This window comes from Astatotilapia calliptera, chromosome 20, assembly GCF_964374335.1.
Source record: "Astatotilapia calliptera chromosome 20, fAstCal68.1, whole genome shotgun sequence".
NCBI classification, from domain to species: Eukaryota; Metazoa; Chordata; class Actinopteri; order Cichliformes; family Cichlidae; genus Astatotilapia; species Astatotilapia calliptera.
This window is the reverse complement of record NC_137441.1, coordinates 34,621,588-34,640,677: the sequence shown is the minus strand read 5'-3', so window position 1 is coordinate 34,640,677 and position 19,090 is coordinate 34,621,588. Positions and strand designations below refer to the sequence as shown.

The 19,090-nt window shown below is 41.6% G+C and overlaps 1 protein-coding gene and 2 non-coding genes across 4 annotated transcripts in view; 2 read left to right on the top strand and 1 right to left on the bottom strand.

Annotated features, from left to right (window-relative positions):
- LOC113013582 (adenylate cyclase type 6) overlaps positions 1-19,090 on the bottom strand; it is a 35,042-nt gene that overhangs the window by 13,574 nt on the left and 2,378 nt on the right. The window contains exons 2-5 of one of the 2 annotated variants that reach the window (XM_026154597.2): positions 18,284-18,695; positions 16,036-16,233; positions 15,029-15,935; positions 35-184 (exon numbers count right to left, since the gene is read on the bottom strand). In XM_026154597.2, the coding sequence (XP_026010382.2) occupies positions 35-184; positions 15,029-15,934 (1,056 nt within the window). In that variant the 5' untranslated portion in view covers position 15,935; positions 16,036-16,233; positions 18,284-18,695. Of the gene's footprint in view, positions 1-34; positions 185-14,342; positions 14,998-15,028; positions 15,936-16,035; positions 16,234-18,283; positions 18,696-19,090 lie in introns of those variants that run through there. The other variant, XM_080294294.1, reaches the window with a different exon arrangement.
- On the top strand, positions 10,924-10,995 carry trnac-gca (transfer RNA cysteine (anticodon GCA)). The gene has a single exon. It is a non-coding gene; the product is annotated as a tRNA-Cys (tRNA).
- trnac-gca (transfer RNA cysteine (anticodon GCA)) lies at positions 13,542-13,613 on the top strand. The gene has a single exon. It is a non-coding gene; the product is annotated as a tRNA-Cys (tRNA).

Genomic DNA, 19,090 nt, shown 5'->3' with positions numbered 1-19,090 from the left:
TGTGCCTGTGCATACTGTGTGCACATAAGTGTACCTGTTGCTGGTTTTCCCTCTGCAGGTGCAGTCTGGCCTGAATGTATCCTCTAGTCTCCTGGAAGGCCTGTCTTTGGGAGACTTCAGCGGGGTAGTGAGTACAGATCCCGATCATGTTAGTGCACAGGAAGATCAGCATATTGGCACTGATCTGAAAACACACAGACAGACACAAAGCGTGAGGTCGAAGCTGAAAAGAAAACAAAAGAGCATCAAACATGTGCAGATCTTGTCATAATAATTCAATAAACTCTGACTGACCTGGGTGAGGTCATTGAGAGAAAATGATAACATGCTATGTCATAGGAATTACTGCAAGGCGAAAGATTCCTCAAATGTCTGAGGGGCCATTAGATATGATCTGGTTAGAGACGATGAGCATGGCCTTGTGTTTGCTTTGCAAAGGATTTTTTTTACACTTGTTCTTAATGGCAGAGAGGAAGCCCAGACTTTTTAATGCTATGAATCAGTGGAGACGCGGGAGGATTGTGTCATTCCAGCTTCTTAAGAGCTAACAACAATATTGTATTTATTGCGCTGAATCCAATTAAAAGGCAAAAACAGGGAGATTATTCCAGCATTTCAAAAGATGACTTTTGTTAAAATCTAAAATCTCCTGGCAAATAGTACAAAGCAGAGAGACAGAACATCTTTTATGCAAGCGGTAGTCTATCTCAATGCGCAACTTCAGATAGAAGCAGACAGATCCATTACTGTAACTTCCTTGTGTGTACCCACTAAGTTTAACAATGAGGCTCTGAGAATGCTCTGCACAGTCTGTATAACATTATCTGTGGCTTGAGTAAATTAAGTTTATCGTGTGCAGTTAACTTTGTGGGGTCATTGACCTTAAAGGCATTCCTCTGTGCTACTCCACTCACTTTTTGTGTTTTCGGATGCGTGCCGTAAGCCAGCGTTTGAGTCTGTTAGTGATTTCTTTTCTCACTAGTCCACAGCCAAGACTGAAGATCAGAAATGGATGCCTTGAGCTCTGGACTTCCCCTCAGCTTAGAAACACGTGGGCATGCACGTTCACACACAAACACACGTCCCCTCCATGTTCAGAAACACACTCCAGCCTGGGAAAGTCACTTGACCTCTGACCACAGCCCAGGGTGCTTCCTCTGAAGATGATATCATCAATAATGAGAACAGGACATGCACGCACTGGACACACTAAAGCCTGAATGTTAAATCTGTCTTAAAGACAACACTCTCAGTGAACTTGAAGATTTGAAAACTTTGTGCCATGGCTGGTATGTCGCCAGACCAGTGTGTTTCTCTGTGCATGCTTGTAATGTGTCTTTATCAGACAGTTGGCGGAACAGAGCCGCTGAACTGGAGATAGGGGCTGATTATCTGTATATGTACATTCACTGCATTTTTTAAAGATGTGTCTCCGCCTTTTCAAAAAGCATCACTGCGCTAGCATCCACACTTCAACCCTCACGCTTGCAGAGTGATGGCAGATCCTCTGCCACTGTCCCCACATAAAGGTTTACAGTGTATACACAAGAGCTTACTATTTGTTGTCACGACAAGGCAGAGATAATCTAACAGCCTGTGCTTGAAATGAAACATAACACCATTACCAAAGGACAGTGGCAGGCAAATTTGGTTCATTTTGTTAAGTGGCCCTTCTAAGATACAGGACCTTCTGCAACTAACTGACCATACTTCTCAACAATGCACATGTTTCAGAGATTCGAGCTTTCCATGTGAGCAATTTTAATCCATATATTATTCCTAGAAAAGAAATTAACTGATAGTCTGGCTATGCACGCATAAAGACTCTCAGTGCAATGATGTGCTGGGATAGCGAGGATAGGCATTTATTTGGAAATAGGATGCAAATGTATATGCAGCATTTATTGAAGCTTGCGAAAGCCTTAAAATGCAAGAGGGGACGAGGCATTCAGGACTATTAAAACCTACTGACTGCATGTAGAAGGGTAGTGCAATATAACAGCCGGATAGCTATAAATGAGTGAAAGTGAAGTGTGAAGAAACATGATGAACAAAGCTTGTATTAATGCCAACTTATATGCTTAGAGATTAGAGGCAGACACATTCACAGAGACTTTTGAATAAATCTTGTGCGTGAGCGTGTGTGTGTGTGTGTGAGTCCTTTTGGACTGGCAGCTCTTTGATCCTGAAGCTTGTTGTGTCTGCTGCTGCACTCATATCACCCAGAACTCCAAATCTAGCACAGACCCCCGGCTGACACTACCCTGCCTAAACAGTGAAGACAGAAAAGCAGCTTCTCTCCATTAACACTGAGCCAGTCTCTTTATAACGACTAATCTGGATTTAGAGTATATTCCACTGATGCCTCCTGACCATTTTTCCTGCAGACTTTTGGCTCTTAAAGATGAGCCTGCCTACACATCTACTTAGGCAGGCACTTTTGGCGGTGAAGTTAAAAGGAGACCAAACATTGGCTTATAAGGTGCGGTTCACAGCAAGGTGCTTTATAAAGTTAAAAAAAGAAAAAAGGATAGCATGCTAATAATCAAATGAGGGAATGGGGATGGAAAAGATCTCTGCTTGGCAAACACACACTAAATCCATTCTATCTTTAATAATATCCCACTGGACAATTCCCTCATGCTCAAGCATGCTGGAACACACATGTGCCCAGATCGAGTTATGACAACAACATCCTTATCCATTTTTTAAGAGATAAAAAGTAACAAAAAGAGATAAAAGTGAGATAAAAGTTCTTCTGATCAATAAAATAAAGTTTTGTGGCATTTGACAGCACATCTACACTGTACAGGCATTACTTTTGCTCTTTTAGCTAAGTGAAGGCAACAGTAAACCACAGAGTGGTCATATTAAATTGTAACTATAATCATGGACAATACACCAAGGGTAGCTAAAAACTAGGACCTGTCAATCACAGATACTAAAATAAGCCAGCTGGTTAAAGGCGCTTTTCTTTTGGTCGGTGCTTGGATTCATGCAGTTGTATCTAAAAAGCCTGAAAGAAAAGTTCAGATATTTCACTAACCCTGAGCAAAAAAGCTTAAACTTTAAAAGGCCAAAGTGCTACATCCCATAAGTCAACACTTGGGACACTGACTGCAGTTGACATGGGGACTAAACTCCAGCACATGACCTCTGATAGGCATCTGGAGCTTTTCAAAATGTCTTACAAAGATAAATGGCAGAGCCCAGTCACACGCTGCTGATCATAGCCTGCAAAAACACAAAACAACATGTAGTACCACTGTAGTAAAAATAGACAATACTGTCCCATTTTGTTTGCCTACACCTGATCTAATCAGCTGTCACTAAACTGTGTAATTACTCATTTAAGAAGGATGCTATTCCTTATAAAGACAGATGTTGCTGAAGGGTGGGGGTGCCTTCTTTGCCATCTTGGGCTCTTGCCATCTGGAATCTGAGCTTTGTTTTTGTCATGACTCCGGCCAAACCAAAATTGGTCTCAGGCGATCAGTGAGGCCACGGAGTAATCTTTGTGAAACGCTGAAGCAAATTCCGCGAAGCTAAATAGAGCTGGACCCAGGCCGCACATCTGCTAGATAAACAGATCCTGAATTAATACTTACATGAGGAAAATAAAACACGTGGAAAATCTCCCAGCTATCCTGGAATTACTATAACAAACTAACCGCCAGCTTAAACTACCCGCTCACTTCTTTTAATACCAACAAGTTTTTCCACAAATCAAAACACTGTGAAGCTTGTTTGTCCCTCATTTTCAATTTACTGTTAGCAGGCTGAACTACAAACTACCAGATAATATTCCTTGTTGAGTAAAACATACAGTACAAGTAGCTTGCCGTAATTACACTAATCTTCTTTTGCCACTTTATGTTATCTATGGAAGCTCAAGACAGACATGAAGAAAGTCTAAGACAGCAAGTGATATCAAGTCAGTAAAGTCATAACGATTTTAAAGAAAAAATAACAGTAAACGAGAGACACATGGATTGGTAAAGTTGGACACAAATAAGAAGTGAGTGGTTAATGAGAACATTGATGTTCCCTCAACAAAGAATAGCAGACACACAACTTTTAGCAATTACTTCCTTTTTGTTAAAAAAAATTATATCATGTAACATCTCCAGTTTGGGTTTGCTCCAGGACCCTTTATTTGCCCCCCATTTCCTCTCTTCCCCAAGATTTTCTGTCTCTATAAAAGTTCAGAAGTGTTACGAGCAAGTAAATGGCCTCATCGGTGCTGGAAGTTATATTCAATTTAAAGATGCAGTCAAATTAATAAAAATTAAAGACCATAAAAAGTGGAGACTGTTCATTTCTTGGTAATTGAGCAAACTCACAAATTCAGCAGAGGATCACACAAAGCCCCCCCCCCCCCTCTTTTTTGTAAACATTTTGTCAACATTACCATAACAACTGCTGTTCTCATTTACTTACTGAATTATCACTCATTACGTAAAAGAATTTTAGCTCCAAGTTGTGGTTCAAATCACACAAGCTGCTGTGTGTCTCCGTTGCTCAGAGGTCTGGGGTCAGTGTGTAGAACTAGACTCAACCCTCTCCAGCTTTCCAGCTGTGTCCTTGCTAACCCTCCACTTCCTGCCTGCTCAGACCCTCACAGGCACAGCTGCAATTAAAACACGGCAGCTGAAGGAACACAGAATCTGACAATTAGACTATCCAACCAACCAACCAACCGGCAGTTCACTTTCCTCCTCCCAAAGACTGAGCTGTGTGACAGAGGTCAGACCTTGAAGTGTGTGAGTATGAGCTGAACATCCAGGAATTCCCACTCGAGCTTCTATTTCATCTCTGTTTGCACATAATGTAAAACATAAAGGCCATTGCATCTCTAGAGAGACCAATGTAACATTAATATCGAGGCATTGCTCAAAAGAAGGAAAATGGCTCTGTAGTGCAAATCCAGAGCACCGTGTTTGTGTAATACATGGTAAGTTTGTTATTTTTTGGGTAAGACTGTCTTTAGGCTGGAGTGAGAGAATTAAAAGGGGGAAACATTAAACAACTTTAAAATAAATGTGCACAAAGGTCAAACTAAACACGCATGAGTTCAGTTTAACTGTTCAGTTATATAAGCATGTGCTCGCCCACTGTCCCGCCCTGCTCTCGCTCAACAACATCACACACCGCTGGCTTTTACTAAGTATGCAGATCAATACTGGGACAAGAACAGGTTATAGTTTAAACAGTGAAGACTTGTCTTTCACCACTTGCTCGGTCAAGGATGAGCTGATACTGAACTCATGCATGCATGTAAGACATTTGCCTCCTGGGCTGATTTCTGGAAATGCCATGTGGCACGTTTATGAAGCCTAAAACATGAGCATCGTTTCAGAATTTGAGAATAGATGTATAAGTAAATACAATTTTAGAGAAACGCAAAGAAATGTACAACAAGAAATGTCCTGGTCACCTCTGTCCATTTCAACAGGAAGCGACTGTTTATTTTATCTTCCATATTCACAGAAGTTATATAATAATTAAACTAGAAATGTAGCATTAAACATATATTTTCTGAGCTTTTTGCACGAACACAAGACAGAGCTCACCTTGATTTGGATTAAATCTGATGATGTGAATTATAATCATGGGCCTGGGGTATTGTTATTATATCTGATGACATTCACTTAAAATGTGAAAAAAAGCATAGTCAGAGGCCCAGTCATTTAAACCTAAAAAAAATCTATACACACTGGATGACATGAGCTAAAAGATCTGCTCTGGTCAGCTGGAACACAGTATTGCACAGCACAGCGCATAAATGAGGATCTATGTAGTCTATTACATTCGACATGTGTTCTTCCTATTTTATTAGAAAGAAGGTGTTGCCTATTTGTACACTGATAGCAAACATGTTATTACAGCTTCACCCTATCAGTACCTCCTCACTCCAGCCTGACATATGTCGCCTCTGTTACAGTTTTGTAACTGTAACCAAGTTAGCCAGGATAACAGGACAGTTGGCTAGTGTAACTGTGACCTTTGACAGAGACCCATTCACCTTCCTGTCACGAACACTGGGATCGGTACTGCACTCAACAATATCCAGAGTAAAACCGCCTTTAAAAGCTTAGGGGCATACATGCCGCACAGATGCACATTTAACACCACTAATGGATTCCTAATATATATCTCTTGGCTGTCAGCCATGGCAGTTCAGCTTCAAATCCCTGTATTTACTTTTGCAGGGAGCCAAGTTGTTAGTAAACCATGAACTGTTATTAGAAGCCTGCACTTCCTCCTGCCTGACTCACACAGCTATTATTAGCCTGGCTATTATTTCCCTTATCACTCTCTGTATTTTAACAGTAATGTTTCACTTATTGTCAATCCTAATTTCTCCCACCCATGGTGATAAAAATTATCCGGGTTCGCATTGTTGCCTTTGGCTGTAATACAATAACTGGATGAGTCACAACTTTCTCACTCTCTGATAGGGTGGCGTCGGGAGTAAAGGGGGTGAGGGGTGGGCGGGTGGGGTCTTTTATTTCAGCTACTGAATTGTTTGGGAGGTGAAGTACCTGACGATGAGTTCTCACCATCTGACAGCAGCAAAGGGAGGGAGGCGCTCCGAGGCCTGCAAGTGAAGCTGATAGACAGATCGTGTATTGCACTTACTGTGGCCAATGCAGTAAGTGCAATACTATGACTGTAAAACACGTATGTAATACTGGACATGCGATTGGCTCCAAACAGCTCAGGCTGAAAATGAAGGCTTAAGTCTTTCTGGCTGCTCATTTAAGTATATGAACAGCAGCAAATAGTAGAGTGGTGTAAAAAGTGTTGGTATCCTATGCATGAACACATACTGAAGTCATGCTCACTATGTCTTTAATGAAATCTTTCACCATGTCTGATCATTTTCAAATGATGTAATCTCATAGTTATTTACACAGGGTCATACTGCTGACATGTTTAATGTTTTAATGACTTTGGCAACAATACACATCTCTATTTGTCTCATGATCATGCGTGAATAAAAATGCAGTCTGACTGACTGAATAAAGTGGCAGAGCTATGGGGACACTGACTGACTTTACATCCATGTCTAACTTTGTTTTGGGGTTTTCTTTGTTTGTTTTGTTTTTCTGTACTTAACTTGTATTGTATTTTTAAGTGCAAATGTGTAATGTGTAATATTTTTGAACCGATGACTCAAGAACATCCGAGCATCACAGCTGGTACCATCTAAATTCAAGACGATCTCTATAATTTTCATTTAGCAGCAGAGAGCAGAGGCTGTTCCCTACACGTGAATATCAGACATAGCGCCCGTCATAATTCAAAGGGTTAAAGTAGCTGAAGTTGTAGCTGCTTTTGGATTTTCTTATGCAACACAAATGTTCTGGCATAAATGCATTATGCATGCCTCGGTCATGCTTGCAACATTTCATTGACAAATTTCACCAGTGTTAAGCTGAAGGATCAGTGTGTTTCCACCACTCCCACATTCGCCGACCCCAAAGCAATTTGGCAAAAGAAACAGGTTCTTCCTCAGGTGTCGGATCACCACACAATCAGCAGAGTGCAGACTGGTTGTGCTGATGTGTCAAGGGGTAGTGTTTTTCACAGCTTCCACTGCTCTGTGAAAGAGTTGGTATTTGTCTATGGAAATATTTGTTTGTTTCTGCAAACAAATGAAAATGTGTAGCCTCGACCCACATATAATACAATACAATCATAGATCTTGGAAACACTGATCCAATGAAACAATGGTAGAATAAGGAACATGACCTCCCATACGGAGTATGGCTATAATAATGCCAGCTGTTACTTACTTTCAACCACCAAGCAAGTGCTCAGCACTATGAGCTAAAATTATAATCTTAACTTGACTCTTTTCACTCTCTGTTTTTCTACACCAATCTGCAACTGATCATTAGTTATTATTAATCTCCGTCTCTCTTCGACAGTATGTCTTTTTGTCCTGTCTCACGGCAGATAGCTGCCCCGTCCGATCAATCAGAGGTTTGTTCCTGTTAAAAGGGAGTTTTTCCTTTCCTCTGTTGCCAAGTGCTTGCTCATAGGGGGTCGCTTGATTGTTGGGGTTTTCTTTGTATTATTATCTTTACTTTACAACATAAAGCACCTTGAGGCGGCTATTGTTGTGGTTATATAAATAAAGCTGAATTGAATTAAACCCCCAAACTTATTTGATTATTGCACAATTTTATTGAAAACTACAGTTGTGTTTCTCTCTTTTTCATGTCCACACGCTAGAGCAGGGATCTGAGATTATAATGTTAAGTATCCAGTAGCCGAGCAGAAATGTCAGAAAGGCCAATCACAACAACTAATACTGACAGGAAATGATCATTTATATTTGGCGCCAGCAGATGTGAAGACCTGGGAATGAAACAGCTTGCACAACACATAAGTTCTCATAACAGACTTCACACCAAACCCAGTTAAAGGGATGAAGCGTGGAAAAACCCAGTAAGCAGAAGATGAGGAAATAATACATTTACTCTTCAGTTGCCAAGTTAATACACGGAAGGGATTTCAACCCATCAAATATCAAAGAAGAGTTTCCAACAACTTGAGCCGAACTCAGACAGCATGTCATCCACATCAAAGCCTTTTAAAGAAAAAAGTAACTGTGAGCAATAAAAGTGAAGACAAATTAAGCCATCTGAACTGTTCTGAAGTAAAATGTATGGATGCGATACAACGTGTTATTATGAGAACAGCTTAATCACTGAGGACTAACATATATAACTTATTTGTTAACTGACAGAGAAGCTTTAGAGTTTAAGGGATACAGCTTGTTAATCTCTCACAGGCACTGGTTTAATTTGGAAATCGTCAGTTGGATAATAAATCTGATGTTCTGAGATGCTATGCTTCTTCCTCGTTCGAAAACTAATTAAAAAGGACAAAGCAATGAAATGTTAGTGATTTGTGAGAAAAAGGAAACCAATGATGTCCAAAGTGCCTTTTGAGCCACAACAAAACACAATGAACAAAGCCTAAAAATTATGCAACACATTCCTGAGAGAATGTTGCACAAATGTTGAGCAGACAGTCTTTTTAAATCTTAACAGGCAGCACTACCTGTAAGACTGACAGAAGTTCACCTGAACCCTGAATCTGCAGGGCAACGGCACAACTTGCTTCTTCCTGAAACAGTCTCACCTTTGTCTCTTTGTAGTTGTCTCAGGAGGCTCTTCAGAGCAGAAGAACACAGTGAAATGTGGAGATCTATGGATGGAAGCAATCCCCATGAGTAGGGTGAGCTCAGTCTCTGTCGGCTATGAAATAAAAGGCCACATCTGAGAGGGATTTTGTAAGAATGGAATTATGACTCAGAGAAAAAAGAAGAGTGGAGAGAGAAAAAAAGAGAATAGCAGCTCATTTAAAGCATGGTGAGTCAGCCTAGTATTATTTCATGCTCTCAATCCGTGTCTGTCCCCTTGTCACCAGCGTAACCTCCGCACACCCCTCACCCCTCCTGCTTCATAGTGGAGGTCCCTCACAAAGACCACTTTTGTCCTCGTTATCATCGGTTTCACGTCTTCTCAGCTCTAATTCTGCATGAATATCTCTGCAGGAAAAATACAAACGGCTCAGGCACACAATGGGGTGGAGGTCGATAAGGTCCCAGAAGCAGAGTAACCGAGGTTTGTAAGGGCTTAGTTGTGTGATACAGACACAGTGACAGACTGAACGTTATTCCTTAATATTCATACAACTGAGAAGTACCCGAGAGCTGATTAAATGAAAGAATATGTCATTTTTTAAAGCTAAAAACAGAAATCTTGGTCATGAAATCCATATAAATTTGAGATGATAAATGCAAAAAATGAGTGTGCTACACTGTTATACAACAACAGAATTGAAGGAAAAATGTGATTTCCTCCATGTTTAGTAAAGCCAAAAAGAGATTGGAACAGTCTGATGTCCATTGATTGTTTAGAAAACTGGAACATGTTGTGTTGAGGGTCCAGACCCTCAGGCAAGGTAGCAGGACATCATCAGAAGACCAATGCAACAGCCAGGGCCAGAGCTAAACAGGACATCAAACCAACGGGCCCGTAGTCACGTTGTACACTCTGGGACATGAGCACTTAACACATAACCTCAATGTACCAGTAGAGTTATGTCAATATTGCCTTCTTCATAATGGCTGCACATTCATCTGGTTGATTAATAGTCATGACTGGTGGAGAAAGACAGTAACAGAGGGTCAGACCGCACATGTTTTTGAACTTATCTATTTTTTAAATTTAAATTTAATACATTTATATGGGAAAAGCTATTTTTAGAAATTAAAAACATAAAAAAAAATAGTCCATATCAGATCTGGAGGTGATCAGCTCATGGCACTGCTGAGGTGTTACTGAAGCCCATGCTGCTTTGATTGCTGAGCTCAGCTCTATTTCTAGTTTGGATCTTTTTAATGTTCCTCTTGACCATATTCCGTATGGAATATCAGGCAAGTTGGCTTACCAATTAAGTACAATAACGACATGGTCAGCAAACCAGCAGTAATTTTGACACTGCGGGCAGCTGCCAAGTCCTGCTGGAAAAGGAAACCAGCATCTCCATAAAACTGCTCTGAAAAGGCCTGGTAGGTGGCTGCACATGCCATGACACACAGAGCAATCATAGATCATAGATAGTGGTAACTTCATTCTGGACTTTAAACACCTTGGACTTTGTTCTGCTCCACTCCTCCTGCAGTTTCTGGGACCGTGACTTCCAGCAACAGCCCACGCAAAAAAACTTGTTATGTGTTTGTTAGATGCTCAATGGGTACTAGGTGGCCCAAAGTGTGCCAAGAAAATGTTAATCACATCATTACACCACCAGGGTGGATGTCAAGAAGAAACCATTTGTGGTGGGGCATTGGTGAACAGTTTACAGATCATCTGGAGGGCCAGGTGCAACTCTTGCATAGGGGGTGTAGCTCAGTGGTAGAGCATTTGACTGCAGATCAAGTGGTCTCTGGTTCAATTCCAGATGCCCCCTATAGAGCCACCAATGGAAAAGACAACTCTGAGAACTGTGAGAGCAGTTGAGATCTGAAGGGGACCTTAGCTTTTTTTTTTTTTTTTTTTTTTTTTTGGAAGACCTTCCAAAAGTCCAAAGAACAATTGCCGAAAACAATTTCTCAACTGAAATCTCCTGAAACTGTCCCTCCCAGCTGCCTAAACACTTGATACAATAAAGAATGGCTCACTATTTTCATGACAAATTCTGGGCCTAGCAAATCATGCAGCAGAAACTCAGATTCATCAGACCAGGCAACAATTTTTAAAGTAATCTGTTGTTCAAACTTTAGAGATGGCTATGCATGAAAAATCCCAGTAGGTCAGTGGTTTGAAATATTCAGCCCACGTGGCACCATCAACCATGCCACATTCAAAGTCACTGAAATGACCTTTCTTCCTTTCTGATGCTTAGTTTTCACATCAGTGGGTCACCTTTACCATGTCTACATGCCTAAAAGCATTGAGCTGCTTCCATGTGATTGGCTGATGATAGATGTTTGCGGTAAATAAGGAGGCGAACAGGTGAACCTAAAGTTCTCTAAATACAGTTTTCAACCATTTTCTCTACTCGACTCTTGGCTGTCTAGGATATCAGCGAATAAAGATATAGGATAAAGAAGTCTTTTGACCTCTAATTATGCAGACCTATTCCAGTAGAGTCCAATAATATAAAAATACAAATTAAAGACATGTTGGTGAGATTGATTCACTACAAATCAAAAGAATTTCAAACAGCTTGCTTCTGTTTGGCAGATATAATCTAGACTCTAGACTGCATGTCAAAGTCTCCTTGGGCAGGATACCGAACCCCACCAAATCCCACCAAACCCACTAAACGCCACCGACCCGCCGAACCCCTAAGAGAAAGTGTGTGAATGTGAGATTAAATAAGCTTAGACATAGAATAAGCAGTTGTGTGAATGAGGCTTGTAGTAAAAAAGCGAGTGCTCACATAGAGTAGACAAGCACTATATAAGAACCAGTCCATTTTCCGTGTATATAAAAAACAACTAAACACACTGGCGTTGTGGAAAGTTGGCTGTGACTTTGACATCTATCAGCGTATAACATGAATTTAATGAAACGAAGGTTGTTCGGATTAATAGCTGATAAAAAAAAATGGTTTGCTGCAGGTCTGAAGGACATCCACTATTTCTGTACTGGAGGTCTACTTTGTTTACAAAACACTACGTACAGTTTAATAGTGCAGTCGGTGCACATCCACTTAATGCAAACACAGTGTAAATTGTGATAAAATCAATGAGTAACTGACAGCACATACAGAAGGAACCAACATACAAAAGTGATGAAGAAATATTTCCAGTGTGCTGGGAGCTGAAGTCATTGTAAGTGCCTAATCCTGTTTTGTTTTTCCCCACAGCTTCCAGTATGAAGAAGTAATCATTCTGTTTTCCATAAAATTCATTGCACAATCTGAGCATCCCACCCCACCCCATTTCATTTTACTACAGTACAATAGCCTCCTTGTTTTAGGGACTGGCGGCCTGGATGGCACCATGCTACATTATCATGATATTCCTCCACAGTGTAGCTAAATGGGCTCATTCAACCCAGATGACCTTCTACAAACCCCAAAAGAGCTGCTGGTAGCTGCCCTACAGCACATAATGTAAGCTCATTAAAAATCTCATTTGAAAACTGCTGAGATCTACAGTAGCATCTACTTTTAGTACATCACCTTTGACATGGAAAAGTGGTTAAGAGCCTTTAAAATGTTTTGTCCTATATTGATGGAAAGAGAAAGTAGGCCGTTTCCACTGATGAGTACAGTAACAACATTGTACTCCTTTGTGTCGTGATAATAGCGGGCCGAGACTAACACAAATCAACAAGTGTGAGATGTTTTGTCTTGTTTACTCACAAATTTTAAGAACATTCATACACAGGCAGTTACTGGGAATAATACTGGCTCAGCTTCAAAACGTGGACGTGACCGTCGCTATCTTTTTGAAAACAAATCCCCAGTGGCTTCCTGTAAAAAAGAAATTGGTCCATGTAACCGTATTCCTGTTTATGCATGTATTTATAAAAAGACTTACCGTAATTGTGATGTTGAACCAAAACAAAAAACTTGGAGTTCTGCAAAATGCGCCATTACTACCATTGGATATCCAATAGGAGTAAGCCAAACAAAAAAGCTTCGGACATATTTCTTTGTTAAGGGACAAATTTAGTTTTAGGGTGAATTTTTAGGGGAATTTTGAACAAAGACACACATTTAAATTCTCTCCTAGGCTGCTAGTGTCATACTAGTAACTAGGATTCATCACGCCATAGGACCTGTTCCCACTGATATTCCAGGCCAGCTCTTGTGCAATTTGTCATACCTCAGCCTTTTCTCCTTGTTTCTTTTCCTTTCCTTTCCTTGAGACATTTCCTTGTTTCTGCCTTTTCATTAAGAATAGCTTGTTGGCAGCCACCCTTCCACTGAGATCATTTGTGATGGCGAACAGTTGAGGGATCATCTGCTAACGGTTTGGAGCCCGGTACTGCTCTCATGTAGGGGGTATAGCTCAGTGGCAGAGCATTTGACTGCAGATCAAGAGGTCTCCGGTTCAAATCCGGATACCCCCTGTAATAGCTCAAGAGGGGGAAAAGAAAAAAATATTGGGGGGAATCCTGGCGAGCTGTTGCTCAAGACATCCTAACTGAAGGGACAGGTGCGTCTCTCGGGTCTTCAAGCTTTTTTTTTTTTTTTTTAAATGTCATATTCCTGACCTACAGAGATTGTTCGTCTGCAGGAAATTCTCTAGTTTTCTCACAATTTTTATGACCACACTGAACACAATTTCAAGATATGACAAGTTTTTGGCTAATAGCTCTTTGGGAATCACCTTGTCGGTGCAAACATAATCTGTGCTATCTTTGACATTTTTCATAGATTCCATTAAAGAAATATGAAATCATTTTATGTGTTTTTGTGACAGGATAGCAATAACATAATGCCTTTAAATGGTTTTTTGTTTTTGTTAAGCCAGCCATTGTTTTTAGACATAGCACTGGTTCACCCTTTGAGTTAGGGGCCTTTTTATGCTTTACTGATTCATAGGTCAGTGTTAAGTGGCTTAACAAGCATTCCTCTGAAAGTGGTCAAGTACAAGGACTGAACTGTAAGTGAGAGAAAAAGCAGCCACGATCCAAAGATAAAACTTTCAAAGACTTTCAGAAATCCTGGAGAACTATTGCTCAAGACCACTTTTAAAAATTACTAGCATGTCTGACTCCGTGTGTAACGGACATTACATGTTGTTATAATTACACAAAATGTGTTCTAGACCACAAATTTTATTTTCCAGTTTATACCTGACTTTTAGGACCTTCAAGCCTGTAGTTATGTTCTTTATCAGTTGGAGCCCCTCCTCATTGTCCTTCTTCTTCTTTGGTGCAACCCTATAAATACAGTGTACCCCTTTGGCCTCTCCCCTTTTCTACAATTACCCTGTGGGAGAGGTTGGTGTCATTTCTTTCCAGACCCTGTACAACACACATATAATGTATATTTAGCCACCCTGATGTTTCTGATTGTGTGTCTTTAGTTCAATTATTGTCATCATTGTGCCTGTTTTTGTTAGATGCTATAAATGTGTAGTATGTGTGTGCCACAAATGTGTTTTAGGCGCCGTTAATGCTAGCATGAATATATAATTCTGGCTAGCTTGGAAGTTGTGATGGGTTGAGCTAACCCTCTCCCCCACTGTTTGTGTTTGGTTGTAGGAGCTGGAGCGAGCAAGTTATTTACTTGGAGGTCTTTCTTTCTTTTACCTTTCTTTGTCAGACACAACGCAAAAACACACCGGTCACACGTGGAAGCAAAGTAAAAAACTGAAAAAAATAATACAATATAAAACAAATGATGTTTGAAAGTAACTCAAACTGAGTGTTTTGAAATAAATATTCTACTGAACAATTGCTCTATGGATGTTGAAATAAGATCAAATTAAATATAAATGCATATCTCCATCTATTCTAGAATTATTGTCATCACTTACCTGTTTAAAAAAACCGAACTTATCCTTATTGTCTTTGCTGAGATACCAGGTGACTATGTGTACGATGGACAGCACAGCTCCACTAAGCACAGCAGCTCTCATTCTGACTGGCAACAAGGTATAGATAATGTAGATGAAGAACATTGTCCACCAGATGCCCTCTGATGCACTGTGGGGGGACACGCTGACGATCCCATATACTTGCACTACAATCAGTACCCCGATCACAAGGTAGCTCACAATCCACATGTAATCTTGGTGGAAGCCGTTTCGATTGCACACCACCATCATCGCCAGGAAAACAACCATGGCCACAGACAGTACTGAGATGTAGCCAGGTCTGAGGCTTGACTCCGGTTGGAAACAGTGGAAGGTAAGCATAACAACGCACACCACCACCAGAACTCCCATTAGCATGGTCAGAGAGCTCTGGTTGAGCCTGAAGAAGTACCGCTGATAAAGACGTTCCAGCTTGGTGGACTGAAATTTCTTGGATTGAAAAACCCGCACGACCTGCATACAACAGTCTGCGGCAGTCATTGTCTTGCAGCTACCCTCAGAGAACTGTCCTAATTCCTCCTCTTTCCTACCCTTCAGCTCACCGTCTTCGAAGCCCAGATTCACAGCCTTTAGACCCAGATCTCCACCACCAACCATCCGTTTCGCATAGTGGTCTTCCTGCCAGCCACAGCGCAGGCCAAAATTGTTCCCACTGGTGCCTGCCCCACAGTGGTAATTTTGAGGGGCAGCATTAGGGGTTTCCAAGTCCTCCGGGTCCCTCAGGCAGCTCATGTAACGTGGGTTGCATAGTGACGAGCTGTCCTTCCTTTTTTTGCCATTGCGCTCTCCCCATGCTGTCTTTCGCTGGTCCACTCTGCCTGGAAAGAGGTCTCTGGCCCATGACATCCTACAAAACACAACATACAATTGGTAATGTTTCACATAAAACAGTACTGATCTTGAAGCTTTTAATCTCTTTTAATATAGAGATTTGAGAATCGTCTCACCTGTGTTGGCTTAATTGTGTTTAGCAACACTGCGCTCTTTGGCCAGGCCACTAGTTTACCCCAGCGAGCACACACCATGAGCTCAAATTGGCCAAAAGCATCAGAGGGGCGTCTGCATTTGAGTTGCTTTCTTTTGTAGAAACAGTCAGTGTGTCAACTCTATACACCACCGAGTGCCTTTAAAAACCACCTGTTCTCCTGTAAAAGCAAATGAAAAACCAAACACAAAAAACATGTGATATTGTTAAGCAAACAAAGCATGAGGGAATATCACCTGATTGCATTAACATTAATAGTATGCATTTTTCATATTACACATATGTTTGGTGTTATAGGGCCTATTTATGCCACTGAATGTGCACGTCTTTGTATGGTTTGCCCATTCCACTTCTTTTCTTTCCATGCCTCAGCCAGCCTGGGACCACACTTTCAAATGTTTTTGTTCTGCCTGCAAAATGCTGAACTGTAAAAGCAGAACCTCCTCTAATTCCTGCCTCGTGCAGCAGGTGCCGTTCATAAGTTTTATCCTGAAACCATGACAAAGAATGCAGTCCCATTCCAACCAGCTCTACACTGATTGCCGGCTTCCACAACTGGTATCAAACACCAGTTCTTGGTGGCTAGCACTCTGCCATGCTTTGCCACCGAAATCTGCCCCTAACATCTTGAGTGGGCAGGCATGGGTGTGCTCTATTTGACAACAAAGGCCTACTGAGTGGGCACCATCAGAGATCAAGAGCTCTCCAGTCCAGATTAAATTGTCCATGCTTCCCCCATTAGCTTTGATGACTCACTATAGCTGGATTGTAGCAGTACATGTCAAGGACAGCGCTAACCTCTAAACTCTAAGCAAATCTCCCAGGCTGACAGAGCTAAGACTAATGGTGGGAAGAGCAAGCATGAAGTGCACACATGTTTATAATCAACAGCAGCCTCTAACATGAAAGCTGCCAAGCTGAAAACTAAAAGGATAACTATTTAACTATATGTTAAATATAACCCACACTGGTGCAAGCTGGGAAACCATCTCTTCAGTAACTATTATTTAATTAAATTCCTTCCTACTTAATAATAGATTAATAGCTGATCACAACATTTACAAACTGGTAAAGTAATTAGCATGCTGTTTCACGTTGGGTGCATTTTTTTAAAAAAAATTTTTGGCGTATGACCCACTCTGGCACACTGCAAGCATGTGTCCCTTCACCTTCATTTTTCCTGCAGAAACAACCTTAGTCCTCGACTCATCCTTATACATTTACGACAGGTCAGACTGCGACATGCGGCTCTTATGTAATGCAATCTATGCAGGCATACATCTGCCATAAACCACGAAACGAATCTGTACATTGCACATGTGTACATTGGAATCAGCCGTCCTGCGTGCGTTTAAAAATTAGGACGATGCGTACGAGCAAATATCTGTATTATTGTGCACATTGACACGGAGCAGCAACAGTCCTGCGGTCACCGGCGCTAACATGATTCTGATGTCCGAAAACATGTTTGGCAATTACACGTGTAGGCCCAGGCTGTGTCTGATTAAGGGGCAGTCGGCCGAAGCGCATTACATAACAGGACGCTCTAAGTAGCCACTGAGGCACTGCTCCCAGTGTTCAAATGTAGCCGCTTTAACCACAAATCTCATGGAGACGGCGTTGGACCCGGATAGTCTGGAGTCAGCCGGGAGTGTGTGGGTTGCAGAAGAAAGTGCAGGTTGCCACACATCAGCGCCTCTACTAACTTGTCGTGAGTAAAACATTCCGTTGGGCAACTTCTGCCTTGGCAGCTGATCCTCTGATATCGGATGAATGTGCTATCCAGCTCACAGGACTACTGTACAGTGATAAGGGCTGTAAAAGGGCTACACACCGGGCCTGTTCCCCCAACATAAACGCGTACGTCATTATGTTTGGACTCCAAACAGGTCACTGGGCAAGAGGACGCTGGTGAAACGCTCTGGGCAGAATCGCCAAGTGTCACTCGGCTGATTCGCCTCTTCGCGTTAAATGTCACATTACATAAATAAAGTGATGTCTGCGCCTGTGTACAGTAGTGTACAGTCCCGCTGAATAGTTCAGGCGGCTCAACGCCGCCGCAGTCATCACAGCAAAACACACTCCAGTGCAAGTCAACTGCTCCCAGTCTTTTCCACGGCTCTATCCTTTGACTGCTTTTCAGTGTCGCCGAGCTGTAGCAAATTCACATTGTTGCCCAATACAAAGCTTAAGACATGCAGTGTACTTACCAGTGGACATCCAGTAGGAGTAACCGTAACACTGCAGTGGAGCTTAGCCCTGTCTTCGGTCTTTACGCAGCCGCCGTGACACACTTCGGATGCGGGTCTGTCCTTGTGGAAAGCAAGGGAAAACTGCGAAATTGGCAGGACAGCCTTCTCTCTTCCCAGCCAAAGCTACGACCCTACATTCACAGCGCTCCTCTCTCCCTCTCTCTATCTCTCTCCCTCACACACACACTGACAGTTCCAGTCCAACATTCCCATCCCATTCATGATCGCAGGAGTCCCCCTAGAGGTGACGTGCGTGCGTCTCCACCTGCTCGAGTGTGATCCGCTCTCCTGCCCGTCATTATGTCCATTTGTTCCTTCCTCCTCGTTTACTTCACCCTTGTTGTAACACAGCGTGCAGATTAATAGCAAGCTAGGAGAGAACAAAGAAGCTGTTGTTAAGCATTGCATGCAAATATTGTCAAAACACCACCTAGTGGCGATGATTTATCCACTAAAAACTTCCAAAAGTCTCCCGAAGCGATCATGTTGACCTCTAAACTGTTTTTTATTCAGTTCTTACAATCATCACAGTTGGTCTTATATAAAGTACATCAAAACCATTTATTAAGAAACAACTGACTCGGGCTTAATGGCTGCACAGACCACCAAAAATCACTCAGTGCAAACTGTGTGAACTAGGAGCTCAACAAGTGCTCAATTTGCTGACAGGGACAATGAATATTAAATATTGGGCTTCAGTAAGCACGCAGTATGACTACATTAATGCACACAGTTGTAAGTTAGTTTACTCTGCTTTTACATGGA